At 35.0% G+C, this 21,254-nt stretch overlaps 3 protein-coding genes across 3 annotated transcripts; all 3 read right to left on the reverse strand.

Moving 5' to 3' along the window:
• Positions 1 to 254: 254 nt before the first annotated feature.
• Positions 255 to 4,213, reverse strand: LOC143614935 (protein DYAD-like). Its single transcript, XM_077088230.1, has 8 exons — positions 4,160 to 4,213; positions 3,738 to 3,837; positions 3,480 to 3,586; positions 2,735 to 3,363; positions 2,216 to 2,632; positions 1,977 to 2,121; positions 1,850 to 1,894; positions 255 to 788 (listed from the first exon to the last, which is right to left on the reverse strand). Exons 1-8 carry the CDS (start codon positions 4,211 to 4,213, stop codon positions 255 to 257), a joined length of 2,031 nt encoding a protein of 676 aa, XP_076944345.1.
• Positions 4,214 to 9,161: 4,948 nt separating this feature from the next.
• Positions 9,162 to 12,173, reverse strand: LOC143615638 (uncharacterized). The gene is made up of 5 exons (XM_077088719.1): positions 12,043 to 12,173; positions 11,283 to 11,424; positions 10,595 to 10,821; positions 10,262 to 10,519; positions 9,162 to 9,627 (listed from the first exon to the last, which is right to left on the reverse strand). Exons 1-5 carry the CDS (start codon positions 12,082 to 12,084, stop codon positions 9,307 to 9,309), a joined length of 990 nt encoding a protein of 329 aa, XP_076944834.1. The 5' UTR covers positions 12,085 to 12,173; the 3' UTR covers positions 9,162 to 9,306.
• A 1,997-nt stretch (positions 12,174 to 14,170) lies between these two features.
• LOC143616359 (putative Rho GTPase-activating protein At5g61530) lies at positions 14,171 to 19,233 on the reverse strand. Its single transcript, XM_077089208.1, has 10 exons — positions 19,140 to 19,233; positions 18,073 to 18,293; positions 17,721 to 17,983; positions 17,231 to 17,293; positions 17,131 to 17,149; positions 16,920 to 17,018; positions 16,581 to 16,658; positions 16,239 to 16,483; positions 15,323 to 15,491; positions 14,171 to 14,496 (listed from the first exon to the last, which is right to left on the reverse strand). Exons 2-10 carry the CDS (start codon positions 18,131 to 18,133, stop codon positions 14,351 to 14,353), a joined length of 1,143 nt encoding a protein of 380 aa, XP_076945323.1. The 5' UTR covers positions 18,134 to 18,293; positions 19,140 to 19,233; the 3' UTR covers positions 14,171 to 14,350.
• Positions 19,234 to 21,254: the final 2,021 nt, after the last annotated feature.

Consider the following 21,254-nt stretch of genomic DNA (forward strand, 5'->3'; position numbering starts at 1 on the left):
ACTCTTCACCAAATTAGAATCAAAATTTAAACCAAATACAAAACATATAACTTTTAAGGGAAAATGCCCTTTTGATCGGTTAATGTCGACAAGATGTCCATTTGACCAATTTCGGATATCCACTTAAAACTCGGTCATCAGATCACTTTTTTTTAACCAACCATATTCTATCACTTATCCAAAAAAAAAAAACTTTGTCGTCATTGACCGGTCAAACGGGCATTTTGGTCATAATCCCGAATCTTAATAAACCATTAATTGTTATAGATGCACTCACAGTAGGTAAGAGTCCTCTGTGAAGAAGGGTTAGTGGGGATGTCATTTAGATTGATGGTGGAACTAGTGGTGGTGGAGGGGTATGGTTGTGATGGTATGATGGTGAGTGGGCGTCTTTGTGGGACAGGCTTGACAGGTGGCACACGGCAAAGGGTAAGGTGGTGGTGGTGTTGTGCTGGGGTGGATGAGTTAACGGAGGGTGGAGTAGGGACCACCAGCAGATCCTCAACCTGAGAAGACAGAGAGGATGTTGTCTTAGTCACCATATTTGGCCACAGAAAGGTGCCTTGTGGTTTAACCAGTCTGAACCCACTCTCTATCTTGGCTGCTTTTTCTGATTTCCGACCACTTTGATCAGTTGCAGCTGGTAGTGCCACAGCTTCATTCTTGCCTGCTGCAACTTTTGGCTTATCTAACTCTTTTTGTGCATTGGAGACTGGGTTGGTAATTAATTCTGTGCTGGCTGTGTCCATCTGAGTTGTCTGTTTACCAACCTCGGTCTGCATCCATGCCTGCATTGTATACATGTATTAATTAATTTCATGATACAGATCATGTACCCTGCCGTACACAGACATATACGTATGTTGTTTTCTAGTCTATATATATACAAGCCACATTAGGAGCCACATTAGGAGTCAACTGTAATTAAATTCAAATTTTAACAAGTTTATTGTTGAAATAATATGAACTTTTATATAAAAATTTCAACTTTCAAATGTAATTTAAGAAACTTTTTGTTACCAAGTTGAAGAATGTTAACAGTAGAAAAACATATAACCCTAACTTTAAATCTTGTATAATCTATCTTGTAAGTTCTTTGAAAAAAATGCAATATTGATTAGTGACAATGTTTGTATCCATTTCTGGCAAATTTAAATTGTTAGCTAAATTAATATATTAAACACCCCATAAAACAGAATGCATCAACTTTGAAATATTCTATGTAACTTTTTATGATCTACAGGCTAGACTATGCATATAGCTTGGCATCATGGGCTACTTAACACATGATAATTATGAATATTGCATATATATGCTAAAAATTGTGACTAAGCCAAAAGTTGTCCCTGTTTCATGCTCTTTAATTTAAAAATTATTGATGGTCACTAAACCAAAAAGTTGTTGTAAGAGCAAAGTCATGAGAGACACTAACACACAAAACTTTATAGTCATATATCTGTCATAATTCCTAGCTGTGAGCCTGTGATAAAATAAAAGGTTGTTTTGTCTAAAATTCCTTAATTACTATTTTTCTAGTTAGAATTTTGAAAGTTTATAAATATCACATACTAAAACATTTACATCTTAAACTAATTACTTGCAATCTTCTAATCATCTAAACATGCATGGATCACTTACATATATACAAGCAGCCAAACACTAATCAATATAAATTTTAAACCCCTTTATAATTCAACAATTAAATGCTTAACTATATGCAAAGGCTCCAAACAAAATTTTACTGGCACATAATTTAACTATGTCATGTTAAATAAGCAACTTCTAAGGCATATTAAAATTCATTGACAGGTACATCATGTCATCATTTCACATTAATAAGAAGACTTACCTGTAAGTTCTTCAGGAAATCTGAAATGACCTTGTTGCGTGATTCCTGAAATACAAATGAAGGCATATACATTAATAAGGAATCATTTCAACAAAAGATTGAAAAAAGAAATTGTAATCAATCCAACCTTATGCGCATCACTTGTTTCAGAGCTTGAATTAAGCATAAGACTAAAGACATCAGTTAGTTGTATTGAACATGGGTCAACTTGTTCAGATACTACAATAGCTTTACTTTCATCTTTCTTTGAAGTTGTCAACTCTTGAATCTCTATGTTTAATCATACACATAACCAACTATTAACTAAATGTCTAAATGAACACATTATCAGTTTATCATTTTATATATAATTAAGAAATTAATTACCTTTTTAATCTTCCCAATTCCTCCTCATGATCCTTTTTAATACTTGAAATTTCTTCTTTGAGATGATTAATTTCTTTTGCAACAATAGGATCCTGGATGGGTGAATCACCAACTTTCCAACCAGGTGGTGGGACCCAGAAAGGGTCTTTAACACAAGCATCCTTCCTGATTTTAAGAAGATCTGCATTTTCAAGCCAGTATTCCATTGCACCATCAGCATTGTGTGATCTTCTAAACCGCAATGTGCCGCAAGGTGCGACCTTGTTGGCCACATGTTTCAACAAATGGTCCAAAAGCCCGGTGTCTCCAATCCTTTTACGAGCTTCAACTCTAAGCTCAAGCCTTGTAATTGGATTCCCTATCATTGCTTTCTTTTCCTTCATTGCTTCTAGTAGACTTAACTCAGCAGCCTTATACCTTTTATATTCATAAGGTGCATTCAGTTAACATGTTTCTTAATTATTAATTCATTAATGCATAATAAATGAGTTTCAAGAAAAGGGTTTTTTTATGCTTTACCTTTCTTTTGACCATCTGTCAGTTGGATCTCTAATTACTAACTTCCTGCATTTCTTCATAGGCTTCTTACTAACTTTCCATAAGTGGTTAACTTGCTTACCCTTTCTTTTTCTCAAAATTCTTGTACTTTTATGATCAGATTCATCATCATTCTCCTCTTGATCTTCAACTTCATCTTCTTGTTCTTGGCTTTCATCATTCTTAATTTGTTCAACTTTCACATCTTCTTCTTCACCTTGAACAAAGCTTGAAGATGACTGAGTATTATTATTGCTAGACTCTTTATGTCTCCCAATGAACATAACTTGCCTTCTAACACCCCATCTTATCATATTATTCTTCAATTCTTTTGCAACTCCACTATCCTCGTGATTTTTCAAAACCACACGTGAAGTCCCAAATTGTTGAGGGTTTGGGTTCACCAGCCAGAAATCCTTCAAATGCTTCTTTTCTGCAAATTCTTGAGATGGGACTTGCCTTAAAAGCACCTTTCTTGCAAGCTTAACTCCCATCACAAACTTTTCATCTAATGCAGGATACATCTCTGTGACCCCATTGCCAAAATAAGTGCGCAATGATAGAAGGCTTGGAAACCTAATAGCTACATTCAAATCAGTCTTCTCACTCACCTGAAATTAGTCATCAACAATTAACAAACTCATGATCAGTGAATCATTAATGATCAATCAAGTTAAGGTCTTTCTTTAAAACAAAAAGTTAAAAGTAATAAATATATATTAACTACCATGACAACACGAGTGGATCTCAGCTGAAAAGGAGTTGTAACAGGCAGATTTCTGTGAAATATCTCGTACACAGAGCCTAGCTCAATCTCTTCATCTTGGACTTCATCTGCACCAAACATAAAGCGTTGACCACCCATTAATGATATACAATAACAAGAAACAAAGAAATAGTTTGAATCTTGAAAATGGTGATCATAAATAAAGATGTATATGAAGTTATAAAAAGGAGTATTAAAGTAAACATGAGTTGTACGTACAATCTGATTCTAGCAGAAGTTGTCTAGCCAAAGGTGGTGAGTGTCTTTGTGCGCTGTCTAGTACACTGCTTGTTTCTTGCCGTTTTAAGCTTATCATTTCCTGCATCCACTAATGCTTTTCAATACACAAACTTGCACACCCATATACACTATAAGAATAACATACAAACAAAAGCTTTTATTTGATCATGATCAGTAGAATGTTTTTGTTTGGAGGAGTACAAGAACATAACATGAAATGGCGCGTGGATGACATGCGCGTGGGTTAGAGTCTAGAGAGAGAAAAAAACATTTTGTCTCACTGTAGCTGTAAAAGCAAAATTCTGATTGTATGCAATGGCAATATTGCAATGCCCTAATGGTATCATGACAGGTGTATGTATATATATATATGTATGTATAGAGAAAGAAAGAAAGCTTACATTGCCACCATTAACGGCGGATCTTCTTGAACGTTTGCGATGATATGTTTCCATTTTCACTTAATTTGAGCTCTAATTTGTGAAACCTAAAATGAAGATTATAAATTTAGAAAATAATATTAAAAAGAAAATTAATTAATGAGAAAATCATCATAACTTTGGTTATTGAATAGATTTATGCGGATTTATTACAACAAAACATATATCTAGAATTTAGGGTTTTGGTTTTACATCACACAATAAAGAAGTCCTTCAATCAATTTAATAATCAAACAACTTCCATATTATTTAATATATATATATATATACCTACAGGCTACACATTTTATCAATTACTACGCTCATACTACACACAGACAGACACATGAATACGTGTAAAACCCTAAATAACCGCCGATTTTCTTCATACAAACCCTAGATTTACGGATTTACGGATTTAACCAGCTAATTCATAACTCCGTGAGCTTAATTATACTCAGATCTATCCAATCATGAAAGCTAGATTCAATACTGAGCTAAATATACATCAAATAAATCCATTACAACAGAAAATATTAACTCAAACTAAGAAGCTAGCTTGAAGAAGAAGAACATAAAAGACAGAAACTAGGACGGAAATGAAAATGAGATCTACGAGTAAAAGCAAAAGCTGAGTTGGTATATATACCTTGAAACCCTAGCTAGGTAGGTAATTGATTTAAGAGAGATTCAGTGTAGAGTGAATGGAGTAATGAATGAGCTAGGAATGAATAATGGCCGCCATGAACGTGAAAATGAAGCTTTTATTGAAGATATATATATATATATATATATATATATATATATAGTACGTTCTATATATATATAGAGAGAGAGAGAGAACTGAGAGAATGTTGGTTGAAAATTTGTTAGAGAGAGAAAATGCATACGTGCTGCACCTCACGTGCTAAGAATATATATATATTTGTGTAATATAAGAAGAAGAAGCACGGATGGTGAAATCAAATGGTTCCCTGATTTGTAAGATTATTACACACACTCGTGCTCCCTTTGTTTGCTACACACCTTTTTATTTGTTATTTTACATGCATGTACATATATTTATTAAGAGCAATATTGTAGATGAATTTAGCGTTATGTCAGAAAGATTTGAGCCAGACTTTTTGCAAGGCTGTCAGTTTGAATTTTGAGCTCATTTGGGTTTTCGTCTCACCGTGTGTTACACAAAAGAGTTTTGCTCTTGTGGCAGCACAACGACTGTCAAATGCTAGCTGATGGTATGGTTTCTCAGGGGAACGCTATCCAGTTAAGACAACATAATCAGAGCGGGCCAACGAGGCTCTCTTGTTTAGAGAGTGCAATGGTCTTTAACAGAATAAAAAAAGGTATCGTTTAAAAAAAATACTATTATTTTCTTATTTTTGAAAGGTCAATGTATTGAAAGAAAAAAAAAAAGAGGCACTCATAAAAAGCAAGAAGCTTGATAGTAAGAAGTACATGAAATTTAAAAATTGGCAACCAAACTAAAACTAAATACAACAACCAACAATGAAAAATTAACAAAGTTAAATTTGTATAATCTTTTCCACTCAAATTAGGATCTTTTACTCTGGCTTTCCACCCATAAGAATGAAGTTATTTTAAGTTAGTAATATGGCCAAACACGTGAGAATTTTTTATCATGTTGGCAAAAATTTATCATATATGTTGGGATTTGTATCTTATGCACCGTGCATTTGATTTTGAAACATACTTTTTTAACTGTAGTACGGTACGCGCGTGACTAAGGTTTTGCTACTTATGTGGCTAAAAAAACTTTATTAAATATTCATGATGCGTGACTATATGCATGAGCAATAAAAACACCTCATATAGTTTTCAAAAAGTACAGGTGATTAACAAAAAAAATGTGTAGTAAAAGAAGTATCATGAAAATAAACTGATAACTAAAATGATGCATAATCATGCATAATTAACACATATAATATTGTGTATGATAAAAGTTAATCATTAAAATGATACGAGTATACAAATGAATTTTTTTAAAAAAACAACGATAACTTTTATTTAAAAAAAAGTTGGTTTGTAATAATGAATTTTTATATGAAGGGTTTTTTTATTTGATTTTTACAAAAAGAAATGATAACAATAGTTTTCAGAAATAAATGAATTTTTATTAAAATAGATACTCTATTACAGAAGTCGCAAATATAAAAAAAAGTGTTAAAAAATAAAATTATTTTTCATTAACTAGAAGTCATTACCATTTTTTCTTTGTAAATTTGGCCAATAACTAAAAAGGATTATTGTATTTTTCTTGTATTTTCTTTCTAGCAAGAAGACAAAAGTAATTAATTACTATACATTTTTCCTTTATTTCTCTCAATATCAGATAGTCGATGTGTAATTAAAAGAAAGTCACTAGTCTCGTTGATAGAAGAGATTAAGTATGCGTATGAGATGCGTCGAAGAGATCAAATTACTAATAAGGTTAAGTTTTTTGACGTTATAAAAGTATCGAATCACATGATCAGAAACTGTAGAACACAAATAAAATGGTTTACTTCAGTTTAACTTTTTAATTTCAAACATTAGTAAGTTATCAAACTATAAGTTTTGGTAGTTCATGTACATGTTCATTAGAAAAAATATTATACCAACTATTTACGACGGTATTATATACAGAAAAGGATTTCAGTGACAGACTATTGACAACATTGATTGGGTTGAAACTATGGCATTTCACCGGTCAATTATCAATTAATATCCTATCAACGAACAATCGAGGCCCTTTTACCAAAGAATAATAAATTTTAGGAATACAAGACATTAGGATATCTACATTGATTTTTGTTATTGTTCTAATTCATTAAGAGATCTGACAGATTAAAATGTAGTCTCCAAATTATTTAGGATGTCTCTGAAACTTAATCATTAAAAGGCTCTATAAACCATCAAGAGGTGCATTTTTTTAACGAATCAAACGCACTCTGTCTCTGACTGATTCAGAGGTAACATCTTAACAAAATCATTAATAGGCTAGCAAACAGCTTAGGGACTGTTTGGCAACCTCTAGGCCAGCAAGTGCTGAATTAAAAGAGGTTTGAATGATTAAGAGACTTCAAGCCAGTATGTGCTAAGTACACTGATGTGGTGGTCATTGATGGTGGAGGAGGTGGTGGTTGGTCAAGGTTGTGGTGCATAAGAGCAAACTGAGAATTATGAACACATATGAAGGGATAAATGAACAAAATATTCGTTCAACATCATTTTAAAGCTTATTTGGTAGGAGGTTTGCTAACTAATTCATAGGTATGAACCAAACACAATTAATTCTGACTTATTCAAAGTTAGTCTCTTAATAAAATCATTAAGAGAATACCAAAAGGTGTTATTCTACTAGCATTATGTGATTCAAAAACTTAGAAGAAAACTTTAGTTCATATTCATGTCCTAGACTCCTAGGTGAACAATAAAAACACTTTCACAGCTTTTAAAAGTTCAATTTAACAAAAAGGAAATTAAATAAAACAAAACTAACATTTACATTATTCATAATTACAAATATTGTATGGTATATAAAAACCAAATTAACCGTAATTAATAAATAATGTGACACAACACAACTAAAATGGTAAACAAAATAGGTGTTCGGAAATGGTCGAAGTAGTTGAATAGGAGGGCGAAGGAAGGCTGGAATGCCAACAGACGTCTATTATTGAATTCACCTGACCCGACAGTACCCACTACAACCAGGCCATAAATTGTTAAAACTTTTAGATGATGTAGAGTTATCGTTTTGTCGTTTGAAAAAAAAGGTAATAATATCATTCTTAACTTAAAGATTCCATATGAAATGAATTTATATCGAAAAAGAAACTTTTTTTAAAGAGTCAAGTGTCATTTAGTATCTGTGGTTTGTCCAATTACGCAATTTGAGTACCGTGTTTGAATTTATTGCAAATGGCTAAATTATTTTTCTAAAACTTGCAATTTTAGTACTTTTTTAACCTCATCTATTTTGTCCGTTAAGTTAGAGGCAAATTAGTAATTTAGATTATTTTATTTATTTTCTCTTTTGAGCTAAGTGTCATTATCCTACCTGTGGTTTGTTCAATTACGCAACTTTAGTACCTTTTTTTGAATTTATTGCAACTGGATACTTTGAATAAGTTTTGGATAGATAGACAAACCAAGAGAGACATTACATATTACAATTAAAAGATCATCTCTAATGCTAAATCCACATAAAGAAAATGCAAGAAAAATGGCCAAGATGAACTCAGATCTTAAGCTACTAGAAGTAAATTGGCAATCAAGAACAAAAGGCTAAAAATATGTTATTTACATATTGCAATATGTAATGCCTTTTTTGATTTTTCTATCAATCTAAAACTAATCAAAGTATCCAGTTGCAATAAATTTAAAAAAAAAGGTACTAAAGTTGCATAATTAAACAAATCACGGGTGTGAAAATGTCACTTAGCTCAAAAGTGAAAATAAATAAAATAATTAAAATTACTAATTTGCCCTAGACTTAACAGACAAAATAAATGAAGTTAGAAAAGTACTAAAATTGCAAGTTTTATAAAAAAGAGATAGCCATTTACAATAAATTCAAAAACGATACTAAAGTTGCGTGATTGAGCAAACCACATGTACTAAAATGACGCCTTAACTCTTTTTTAAAAGTTGTTTATATAACAAGTAGTTTGACATTGGTTTTTATTAAAAAAAATAAATATATAATTTTTTATAAAAAGTGGAGGCTTTAAATTTTAAAACAAAATTTATATTTTTATCGAAGTTAAACTTGGTAAAAGTAGAAAAGTTTTGATAGTCGGCGTCTAAGTCCGTCCGGCATGTAAAGCTTACGCCGGACTTGTTTATTAAATAGCATTGGCTTGCTTAAGCACGTCCTCATACAAAGTTTTTAGCTAGCTGATCTCAAATATCTCACGAGCAACTCAGCACACAGCCAACCTAGAAACAAAATGTCACACCTAGTTGCACATTTTTCAGATGCCCATAAACAAAAGTCATCAAATTAAAGATGGTCTAGATCAAATTACAATTCACCAACAGTGCCTTTAGGACAAGAAAAGCTAAAAATAAACACTCCCATAACCGGAATACTAACAGGTTATTAAACCACATTATGAACTCACTCACAGGTCAACCCCATCAGGTATCAACACAACCGACCCTGTGGTCTTTCGGTTCTCAAGGTCCGAATGGGCTTGAGCCGCTTGAGACAAAGGGTATTTATGGTTGACCCGAACTTGTAAAACCCCACTTGAAATGTTGGCAAGTACTTCACCAGCAGTTTCTAGAAGCTCGTCTCGTGTGGCAGTGTATTGCATGAGAGACGGTCGGGTCAAGAACAGTGACTTTGATGCAAGTGCAGACAATGGCACGGGCTCTGGTGAACCGGATGACTGCCCAAAGCTCACCATGTATCCTCGGGTTTTTAAGCATGCTAATGACCCCTGAAAGCAGCAATTGAAAATCATATTCCACGAACCAAAAGTAGGCATGTAAACGAATCGAGCGTTCAGTGAACCGTTTGGTAGGAAGTTCGTTTACTCGTTTAGAATGAACATGAACAAAAAGTTTTGTTCATTTAGTTAAACGAATGAGCATGACATGTACTGTTCATTCATTTACATTTAAGCTTGCTCATTTATGTTTGTGGGTTTTAAGTTCGTTCGTTAATAAATTCATTTAAATATTTTAGGCCTGTTACAATTTACTATAATCGTTCTTTTACTGTAACAAGACATTTTCTTAACGAATGAACATGAACAAGAAAACCCAGTTCGTTTATTGTTCATGTTCGAACTTCAAACGTTTGTTTGGCTAAAGTTAAACGAACGAACACGAAGATGCTCAGTTCAGTTCGTTTACAAGCCTCTCATTTCAAATTCAATTTAATATTGTTAAGAAAAAAAGACTGAATGAATGTTTATCGAAAAGTGTTTCACGTTGGGCGGGCAGAGTAACTGCGCATCTTAAGTTCAGGCCAAAATGGGCTGTTTCAGAAAATGATTGTTTTGGTTCTGGTCAAAACGGCCCATTTAAAGTTTTAAACGAGTACTCAGTCTTATCAAAAGCTCAAAATACCTCAAAGGTGTCTTTCCCAACAGAGTCATAGACTACTTCAACCCCGTGGCCTGATGTGATGTCAGCAACGCGCTCAACAAAATTTTCTTGTTTGGTAATAATGACGTGGTGGCACCCATCTTCCTTGGCTTGTGCCGCCTTTTCATTGGTTGAAACGGTTCCAATAACAACAGCTCCAAGTGCATTGGCCCATTGACACAATAATGATCCAACTCCACCCGCTGCTGCATGCACAAGAATTGTATGTCCTCGTTCTACCTGTATATTAGTATTACAATAATGCTCTAATTTTTAAACAAGTATATGCATAAATGCATTATCAGGAAATTTGACCTTAAACGCACGGCGTAGCAAGAATTGAGCAGTCATTCCCTTGAGCATAACAGAAGCTGCCACAATGGGGTTCACAGAAGACGGAACGGGTACAACTTTTTCTGCAGGTAGCACCTGCTCTTCAGCATATGCTCCCATTGGCAGCCCGGCATACGCCACCACATCTCCAACTTGTCGCCCAGTTAGCCCTGGCCCAACAGCTGTCACCACTCCCACCGCCTCCATACCTTTACATAAAAAGATATATATAAATTTGTACACTTTAATACATAATGAAGGTCCAAAAATCACTCTGTTAACAGATCCACATATATATATGGTTCATGAGAAAACAGGAAAGTTACGAAAACTACTACCAACCAATCAAACTTTTTAAAAAAAATTTTTGTTTTCATTTCTTTTAGTTTGAAGGTTAATATTTAAAAAAAATGTAAATTACAAAGTTAAATTTATGTATCTCATACAAGACACGTATATGTAGGTTACGAGTTACATATATGTAACTTGCTAACTACACATAGTTTTCTTATTTTTTTGATTTTTTGGCAAAGATTAATAAGATATTAAAAAATGTAAAAATTAAAAAAAAAATGATCGGTTGATAGTAATTTTCTTGGTTTTCTCATGATCTCTGGTAGAATTTGATATGATTATATAATAACAAATAACATAATATCAAGATTCAAACCTGGTGTAAATGGAAGTGTAGCTGCCTTGTAAACACCCTTACGGAAATAAATATCTATAAAGTTTAAGCCAATGGCCTTGTTCTTAACCCTGATCTCTCCATCTTTCGGTTCGCCTATTTCAATATCCTCCCATTTCAGGACCTGAAAAGATTTTATTTATGTTTCATCTTTCAACCACCAACTTGTTGTAGAACCAAGGCTGTCACTTTTACCCAAAACCCGACCCAAATCCGAAGCTACCCGAACCCAAATTAGAGAAAACCCAAAAAAACCCAAACGACCCCACCGAAAAAACCTGAAATCCAAAAAAAACAAACATTTTTTTAATGCGTTTTGGTTTGGAGTTTTTGATATTCGGGATGTTATGTTTTGGGCTTGAATTTTGATGATATTTTTTTTAGTAGCATGATGAAGTAAAAACATTTTTTTTTCCATTTTACATCTAAACCCGAAAACCGAACAATCGGACCCGAACAACCCGACCGGAAGAACACCCCTATCTAGAACTGAATAACTCGCCAAAATGTAAGCCAGATTATACAAAATTCTAAGTATCATATGTTCACATAACCATAAGTAAATTATTCAATTAAACAGTTACAACTCCATTTAGATGAACCCAATTTAATATAAATAAAACGATAAATTAAGGCAACTGGATCACAATTGATGTTACAGCAAAAGGTTAACTGCGTTTGATGAGATAAAATAATAATCAGTAAAGGTTGAGTAAGATAAGAATTAAGAAATGAGAGCGACCTCAGGACCACCGATTTCATGAACCCTAATAGCTTTGACCATGGCGGATGATGTACAAGTAGAAATCGCGCCAACTGTTGCGAATTTTGATCTGTGTTTATTGAAATTGAGGTGATTTTGTTGTTGAATACCAAGAAGATTAGTGACAAGTGGGGTTGGTGTAACGTTGATTGAATACGAATAAATCCCATTTGGTAACCATCACAAACTAAAGTTTAACTTATGGTGTTTTTACAACACTATAATGCTGGTATTATTATAGGTATTGTATGACTGACAAATATACAAAGGAAACTAGATATCAGTCTTTTGCAATCTATATGGGTCGTATAGGCTTCGTGACTTGTATAGCCCCTATATGACTCATATAAGTAGTTTTTTTTAATTAAAAAAACTTTAGAAAATAACAATCGACATGGTTATAAAATAGAAACACGTAATTTAAAAGTACTAATTAAATAGCCTACGAACAACAAGAGTGTTCGGGGATACCAACGTTTTGAGAGACATGTATCGAAATAAAGCCGGTACTTCGAAACGCTCATGTTGTTCATAGGTTGTTTTCGTAGGTAACAAAATACGTACTTTCACATTATGTGTTTTTATCTTAATACCATGTCAGCTATTATTTTCTATATTTTGTATTTTTTAAGTAAAATAAAATGAAAAAAATATGCATATATGAGTCATTTAGGGGCTTATACGAGTCAGGAAGCCTATACGCCTCGTGTATGGGCTATACGAGACAATGAAATAGAATCTGACATTCTCCGACAAAAACTGACATAATTATGTACTTATATGACTTGTATAGCCTCTATACGAATCGTATAGGTTGACCTGGTATCCAAATAACCAATTTGGTGTGGTGTATAACCCAAACCTATATTTATTACGCGTGTTTCCGTTAAATTTATTAGTGTTTCTGCTCTACTACGTGTGACGCCCCAAGTTAGCATCAGGGTAAGTAATCCATCCTGCTTATGATTAGGGTCTACTCCTCTTGTCTTGGACTCATCAGACGAGTGGTAACACCACGCAACCTCATTGTGCAAGCACAACTAGGCATGTTCGTCTTCTTTCCTGGTGAGGCCATGCCTCGTGAAGTCCAGGACTAGCAGACAAACCCATGCTTTCAAGCACAATCTTAGCAAAATGATCATGAGACGGTTGGTCTGCGAAATTAGATTGCCTTTCCACATAAAAAAGATCTTGTGTTAAATTCGTGAACTAGAGTTAAAGTTGTTTTATATTTTATATTTGTAAGATCAAATATAAACTAACTACACTAACACCCCCTTTGATATCAGTTATTAGTCTCGTATTTTAATGATATCAGTAGAGTTAGAATAGAGTTTTCTTGTAGTAATAGGATTGGATACGAGACTCAACACATGATAATGCAAATTTCAAGTTATAATTCTCTATTAATATTAATATTATATAGTGGAGTTTACACCACAACAACTACTTCATTCTTGTCTTGAAGTCCTATCATCTTCTCAAACATGAGCTTAGAAGGTTAGGCTTTGCTTTGTCTTAATCTATTTATTTTTGTCGATGACTAACAGGGCTGGCTCTACCTAACGAACTCCAAAACTAGGCCATTTTAGGACCACCTAAGCATAGCAAAACAGTTGGATCAGATCTGCGGGTTAACATCAAAGAGATTCAAACTTATCATAAATTTGTGAACTAGTCATTAACAAAGGTCATATATTCTTAGTCTATCAACAACATAAATAGTCATTGGATTAACATTGTCATAATCCTACATAAAAGCGCATTCCTGATAACTATATAGCGATGCTCTGACACTAATAGAAAAATATTCAAAAAAGTAGATCAAATCTCTCTTCTTACTAAATACTTGTTTAGAAAAATATTCAAGCGATGCACTGGCACTATTAGAACAGAGCCTATTTTCATATGAAAAATTCTACTGTACTAATTTCCTACAAATGCATCTCCAGCAAGTTTCCAATGAACCAATAAATTTCCCTCACATCACACATTTGCAAACCTTATATAACCCTAGAACTAATGTTTAGAAATGTTTGAAAAATATATAAAAAATATTGGTGGGTCATTGTACACTTATAGAGAAAAAGCCATAATATACACACCATTAAATCAATCCTTTGCATACCATTTCTAACAAACCTAAACATACAGAATTTACAGCACATCAAACCAAATGAAGTATAAAAAAATCATCAAGCTGTATGGTAAGTTGATTGTTTCAGATTTATTTGTCAGAAAGTTGAATCAATTTAGAAGAAAAATGGTGGAAGATATGAGTGACCGGTCACCTCCAAACGGTCTCATTTGCATCCGTGAAAATGGCATTGTGATGCTCAATTAAGCACCGTAAAACCTCTATGCCACTCAAGTCTATTGTCACACCATCATCCAAGGGTATTGCGGAAGATACATCCATATCTTCACTCTCATCTGAAATCAACACTTCAACAATATTTCATCACATACATGTATACAGCGAGAGAGAAAGCCGTTCGATACATAACCAATTTTTAGTAGGAACCAATGTGTTTAACCACTTATCGTAATAATGTTTATATATGGCAGATAAAAGCAATTCGTTAAAGGCAAAATATCATGTAGCCCAGATCCTATCCCATACTTCCTTTGGTTCATAAAATATTTGATAATGGATTTCTTTTTGGAACTTCAATCTCTAGAATATTTATGCTTATATAATGTTATTGTACTTTATAAGGTGGGATAATTTATTTCCAATTTTCCTTTATATATTATACAAAACAGAGTAAATAAGGTTAATTTTGAAGACTTAAAAGTAGACGTGGAAAGTGGAAAGCCCCGAACAGTTTGGTAGGAAACCAAATACCACGGGTTAAAAAAAACACTTTTTGTATGATTTAAAACAGACAGGCTTGACCACTAGACATGTATGACCCGTTTTCAAAATATTACCGTTTCCAAGTAAATACAATCCGAATTGACTGAATTAAATACCGGAAGTTAATTATAATTGGTTCATATGTGAAAGTTGAAGGGCTAAACCGTAAGTTTGAAACATAGGTTTAGTTTATCAGTTATGTTTATTGGTTAAATGGTTTGTGTGCAAGTTTATTCATTAAATGAAAAGAGTCGTGACCTGAGTTTTGATCACAAAATTCGTTTGTTCCTGTGGGTGTTATCAAGTCCAGGCAACCATTAAGGACCAGTTTGCACAATCAACAGTTCAACACTACCAAATCAACCATAGGCAAAAGAATACATGCATCTGAAGACAAACCTGCAAGCATATCAAATTCGCTATAGGTTTGTACGGGATCAGCGGCAGCATTTGTGTTGGATTGGGTTGTTGATGGCTGATTCCAATACTGCTTATAAGTTTCTGGCACCTGTCCTTTCTGCCACATAATAATAGGAGCCATCTCCATCGCAAGGCTTCCAGCATCCATCTAAACCACAAAGAACATCTATCTCATTAGATTATGTTGTATTAGCAACAACAAATGCTCTGCAAATATCTTATAGAAAAAAACAAGAACATCTATCTCATTAGATTATGTTGAGTTAGCAACAACAAATGCTCAGAAAAATATCTTATAGGAAAACAAGCGGAGTTGGAAATCATACATCTAATACTAATACATCATATAATATATAGATCATCCATTAGAGGTGGAAAAATGGTCAGCATTGGGTAGAATAAAATGGTTTCTGGTTTGAAAATGGTCATTTTGGTATGAGTTGAAATGGTCCAGTTCAGGTTGGGCAGACCACTTTGTTAAAAGTTCATAAATAAGATCACTAATGTGTTAACTATGATCACAAAATCAATATTGTGACAATTTATGAGGTAATATGCATTTGGTATAAACTTTGGGGGACCATCGCCCATTGTTTTATTGACCCGTTTGAGATAGAACACAACCTAGATTCATTCATTCATAGGTAATTTGGGTCAAAACCGTCACATCAAGCACCAATAGTTAAGTGAGTCCAATCTCACCAAAGTCCCTACCAACACTAAACCTAAAAATTTCCTTATTTTGGCTAGAAAAAGATATAATTCAGAATGCATATATGCATATATAGAAAGACACACACACAAACACACACACACATATATATACATATATCTATATATATGTGTGTGTATGGAGAGAGAGAGAGAGAGAGAGAGAGAGGGATTGAAAGAGTGCCTTGTTGAGAAGCGATTTCTGGCTAACACGGAGCAATAATGCAGTAACGAGTTCCAATGTCATGTAGTTGACAGCAGGAAGTTTCTTCAAAATGTTTCTCATTACTGGTATGCTTGAACGTGCACCTCGGATTTCATTGTGTAGTTCAAAAGTGATCAACGGCTGAGGAAGGCTGGCCAGGTAACACTTGACAAGAGCCGCAACATCGATTGGGTTCACACCTTCAGGGAGTGGTGCATTCAAGTCTGTAACACAAATCAAAAAGTAGTAAACAAAACAGTTAATCACAACAAATGAAATAAATATTAAAGAACTTAAAACAAGCTGGACTAGAATTACTACCTTGGTTGTATAAAGACACAAGTTGCTGGATTGCCCTCTTGTTTCCTTCAGACTTGAATAAATCAGGCAAGTTCAGTCCTGAAATAAACTCATCAGCAGAACACATTGCAAAACAGAAACAGATTCTCTTTATTATACAGCTATATTATATAATAATAACAACAATCTAAACCAGTTTTAAATAGAGCAATTTAGAATGTTTTGTGCATATGAGTACATTTTGGATGACTTTCAAGTTTCAACTGTTTCCTTTTTAGTAGATATTTTAACTTCTGAGCTGCTAAATATATAACATAAATTAAGTAGGCCAATTTATATATAAGTGGGATGTAATCATACCCGATAATACGAGATAATCTGCACATTTGACCAACAGAAAAGGAATAGGTTTGCTCGATTCTTGGCGCTGAACTGTAACCTCTATCGGCACACCAAACACTGAAAAAAGCAATAGGACATCTCAGCTACAAACCAAAAATAAAGTTGAATGACACATCACATCTTTTTTTTTGTTCTTGCGCCAAAAAAGAATAGACATAAGGGAACTTACCATCAGTGCTAGCAACACCCTATAAATTAAAGAAAAAGTCAAGTTAATATATCTTTAACCAATAGAGTAAACAAAACATGATGTCATGAAAAGCAAATACCTTCTGCCACCGCTCAATATCAGTCAATATAGTTTTGCTTTTCTGTGCAGTTTTCTTTGCCACCTAAACAGAAGTTATTATATCACAGATGTACATGATCAGGTTAATCAATACAAAAATAAAGCACTCGCATACAAAAAAGATTCACACATTTAAGACAAACAGAGAAGTACTTAGATCAAATTAATGAATACACAATAGTATGCGTATAGTTACAACCCTCTACTGTAATCCTGCCTCTCTATGTGAGGTGGCTAAAAATGAATAAATGAAATCATACAAAACCTCAGTTTTAATGCAATTGACTTTATTTGAGAGTATATCTTAATCATTACTTGATATTAAGTTACTGGCACTTCATTTCAAGAACCATATACAAATTACACATATATTTGTTTATTTAAAGATGTTATACACACATATTTAGAATTGTAGATGACAAAAATGTTGTGACCATACAATCTAGTTAGAATGTTAGATTAGCATTTACCTCTTCGACTTTAGTTTTCCCAACAACAACCTTCTCTTTAGTCTCTGAAACACCCCTCCGAAGAAAATAACTTGTAGTAGCAGCAGCAGATACAAGACGTTCCTGCATTGCTTGTCTTGTAGATGGTTGCTGAAATAATGACCATCGGTTTTTGACCACCGACCCAACCCGTTCTGCTACTCCAGAAACATTGCCTTTTGCATCTTTAGCAACCTCACCCACGAATGATCCTGCAGACTGTCCAGCTTCCTTTAGCTTTGTCCCTGCATCGTTCAATAAAGTTAATATTAATAAAACTAAAATTGCAAAGTCAAATAGATCATAAGTTTTGTGGCATTGATAGATTAGTTACCTGAAGAGGAAAAGAAACCACTGGCTTTCTCCTGCCACTGAGGTGAAACGGCTGAAGGCATTAGACTGGTTTCACACGCCGATGACGAAACTCGCAATGAATAAATGAGGTATTTTTAAGTAATTGGCAAGAATAGTCCTTCCGGGGCTCAATTAGATGAGTTATCACGTGGACTAAGCCAACAACAAAGAACCTGACTTGGAGTCACACAAGCAGCCTTTCTACAAAATGAAAACAAATGATTCGTGTAAAAATCTCCTTCCCAACTTTGCAGATCCAATGAAACAAATGAACAAAAACAGCAACATCTTTTTTAGTCACTAAATTCTAAACACATACATAAATGCTAGTTTGATTGTACAACGTATTCTAGTAGAGAACTTCCATTCAAATATCTAATCAGTATTTCACTTACGACAAATGGAGAATCAAAATATATGACAAGATAACTCTCTCTTTCTGCCTTGCATTACAACTTACAAGAGCATCTCAGTTTATTATTTGCAACCAGCTTGATCTTACCTGTATCATCATTTTACCAAACACATAAATCCAGAATCATTGAGCTAACCACATGTGATACTGATAGTTAATCGCAATCACTTCAATCGTAATCAAAATGTGAGCAAGAAGACCTAACACTAAATTGATAAACTAAAATTCTTCATAATCTCTTTACTTTCATATTTCCAAGCAAATTCAACCAAGCACCAGGTAGTTTTCACTTTTCACCAAATTTACAAACCACATATATACACAAATTCAGCATAAAACACACATAATCACATCAATTACCTCCAAAAAACTTCAAAGTCAGCACAAATATTCAACAAAAACAATAATCGATTTTAACGATCAAATTACCTGTGCATAACGAATAAACTAACCGCAAACAATCATCATAAACAACACGTATCGGCAAGCACATACACAAACACATACACATACACATATACATACACACATCATATCATCATCAGAAGCATATCAACCAGCAAACGTTCAATCGATTCAAATACGAAACCCTAGCGAACGAGCAAAACAGAATGAACGATATGACGTTATACCTTTGGAATTGTAGCGGTTAACTGAAACACGGATTTGTGGGAGCGAATCTCGAACAACAGCTAACAATCAAAAACACAATAATATTATGCAGAGAGAGAAAGTGAAAGAGAAAGAGATGATCCTTCGACTTTTGTGGGCGAAGAAAGTGACAGTAGGCAGACCATTCACCATCTCACGATGTGTCGTCACGTCAGCTGAATCAACGGGTGGATTTAGGCCAATTAGGCTGCTGGTGTAGGGATTTCGGTGGGGTGGAATGTAGGGTAACATTAGACCTCAATTTCTGGATTTTTCTAACGGACTAACGATAGAAATTAATTTTTATTTATTTTATTTTAGATTATAGTCAACTATACTATTATTGTAGTTGCTTAATTGATATTAGTTACATCACATCGTTAGCCAGTTCAAACTCTTGTTTATGAGATAAGATCATAAGTAGCATAACATTTATGGCGTTCTAAGAAAAGATATTTGTTTTAAGATGTAAAAGAAGATTGACATAAATAGTAAATTTTGATGTAATATATTTGGAGAGGACGGATATACAGTAGAAGAAACTGCAGATATGGAAACAAAAGTTAGAAGATACAACACAAGCTCATAAACATAGCATACACTTACCTGTGGGCTGACGCACAAAAGCCCGGCTCTTGACCCGGTCCTAAAGCCGAGTCAGCTTGATTTTCTTCGGGGGTGGTTCCTCACCCCCAACTTTGGAAGCCTCCCCACCGGCGGGATCATGGGCGTTCCTGGGTGCTTCCCCACCAGCGGGATCATCAGCACCCTTAGAGGCCTCTCCACCAGCGGGATCATTGGCCCTTGATAATATCCCTGTCAGCGGGATCCTCATCCACATCAACCTCCCCACTAGCGGGTTCATCGGCGTCGGAATCCTGGTTCAAGCCGGATACACTAGCCATTTCAGCCCTCTTCTTGCGGCGGGCAATATCTGCAATAGCACGCAACATGCCAGCGTAAATACTCCTTGGAGTACTAGGCGGGGAATCCTCACTAGCTGAATCTTCACTGGAAGAGTCATCGCTAGAAGAGAGAGGAGTACGAGCGAAGAGTGAGGCGTGATCAGGTCCAAGCCAGGACGCTGACATACGACTCACCATCTCCGTCTCAACCACCAGTACGACGCACTCGGGATCTAGAGTTGGAAGACAACTCCCGATCAGCTGGTCGTTCACTGGCTAAGAGCCGCGAAAGAAGCTATCACACCCAGCGTACTCTATCCCACTAAACTCCACGGGATACTTGACAGAAGGAAACGTTTCAAGAAGAAGATTACGCGAGTGATGGTAGTTGGGAATACGGTAGGGAAACCTCCAGCCGTCCCAAGCCGTTAGTCAAGCATGCTGAGTATTTCAGTGACGTGGAAGAAGACTTCACCAAACCATACCGTCCCGCTGCATTCGCGGAAAAAGCAAAGTTCATTCTGCGGATAGCAACCGCCCCCTTCCCAACTAACATCAAGATCCCGAGCAATCTGGGAAAGTACAATAGGATGACCGATCCACAGGATCACCTGTTGAACTTCACAGCGGTTGGGGGTGTAAGCGGATGGACCCTGCCCTATTGGTGTCACATGTTCGCATTGACACTAACAGGAGCAGCCAGAGAATGGTTTGAAAAACTACCAGACAGTCAAATCAGCAACTGGAATAACCTGGTAGCAAAGTTCTCACAGCATTTCAGTCAGCAGCGTAAACATACCAGAGATCTAACAGAAATCCTGAGTGTTATCCGACGAGACAATGAATCACTGGAGAACTTCATCACCAGGTTCAACAATGAAAGCTTGAACATTGGTGGAATTAGTGAAGACATGCTGCGGGGAGCGTTCCAAGTAAACGCAAGAAGCCCAGAAATGGTCAGATGCTTAACAGGCCGGGATGGCATGCCCCTGACTTGGGACGCGATCATGTCCGCGGCTAAAGTCTTCGCAGCCACAGAAAAGTTGCTGGGGCAAGAAGCGCCAAAACAGCAAGCAAGAAACGAGCCGTGGAACACCCAGTCGAAAAAAGAAGAGAATGGTTCAATATGGTCAAGGATACAACCCCCAGAAATCTCTTCCAAACAATTTGATGCCAGATCGCTGATCGGGC

Source organism: Bidens hawaiensis, unplaced genomic scaffold (assembly GCF_021521415.1).
Source record: "Bidens hawaiensis isolate Kalapana, Puna unplaced genomic scaffold, B.hawaiensis_p1.1 tig00002306_1, whole genome shotgun sequence".
NCBI lineage: Eukaryota > Viridiplantae > Streptophyta > Magnoliopsida > Asterales > Asteraceae > Bidens > Bidens hawaiensis.

What these genes read in the sequence shown, in the direction of transcription:
- LOC143614935 (XM_077088230.1), bottom strand. Translation starts at nt 4,213, where the DNA reads ATGGAAACATATCATCGCAAACGTTCAAGAAGATCCGCCGTTAATGGT. An exon ending in ACTTCTGCTAGAATCAGATT is followed by an intron (nt 3,587 to 3,737) that starts GTACGTACAACT and finishes TGTTTGGTGCAG; the next exon opens with ATGAAGTCCAAGATGAAGAG. An exon ending in GACAGATGGTCAAAAGAAAG is followed by an intron (nt 2,633 to 2,734) that starts GTAAAGCATAAA and finishes TGAATATAAAAG; the next exon opens with GTATAAGGCTGCTGAGTTAA.
- LOC143615638 (XM_077088719.1), bottom strand. Translation starts at nt 12,084, where the DNA reads ATGGTCAAAGCTATTAGGGTTCATGAAATCGGTGGTCCTGAG. An exon ending in TACACTTCCATTTACACCAG is followed by an intron (nt 10,822 to 11,282) that starts GTTTGAATCTTG and finishes TTTTATGTAAAG; the next exon opens with GTATGGAGGCGGTGGGAGTG. An exon ending in TGCTACGCCGTGCGTTTAAG is followed by an intron (nt 10,520 to 10,594) that starts GTCAAATTTCCT and finishes ACTAATATACAG; the next exon opens with GTAGAACGAGGACATACAAT.
- LOC143616359 (XM_077089208.1), bottom strand. Translation starts at nt 18,133, where the DNA reads ATGCCTTCAGCCGTTTCACCTCAGTGGCAGGAGAAAGCCAGTGGTTTC. An exon ending in AGATTATCTCGTATTATCGG is followed by an intron (nt 16,659 to 16,919) that starts GTATGATTACAT and finishes AGTTTATTTCAG; the next exon opens with GACTGAACTTGCCTGATTTA. An exon ending in CGAATTTGATATGCTTGCAG is followed by an intron (nt 14,497 to 15,322) that starts GTTTGTCTTCAG and finishes TGTTGATTTCAG; the next exon opens with ATGAGAGTGAAGATATGGAT.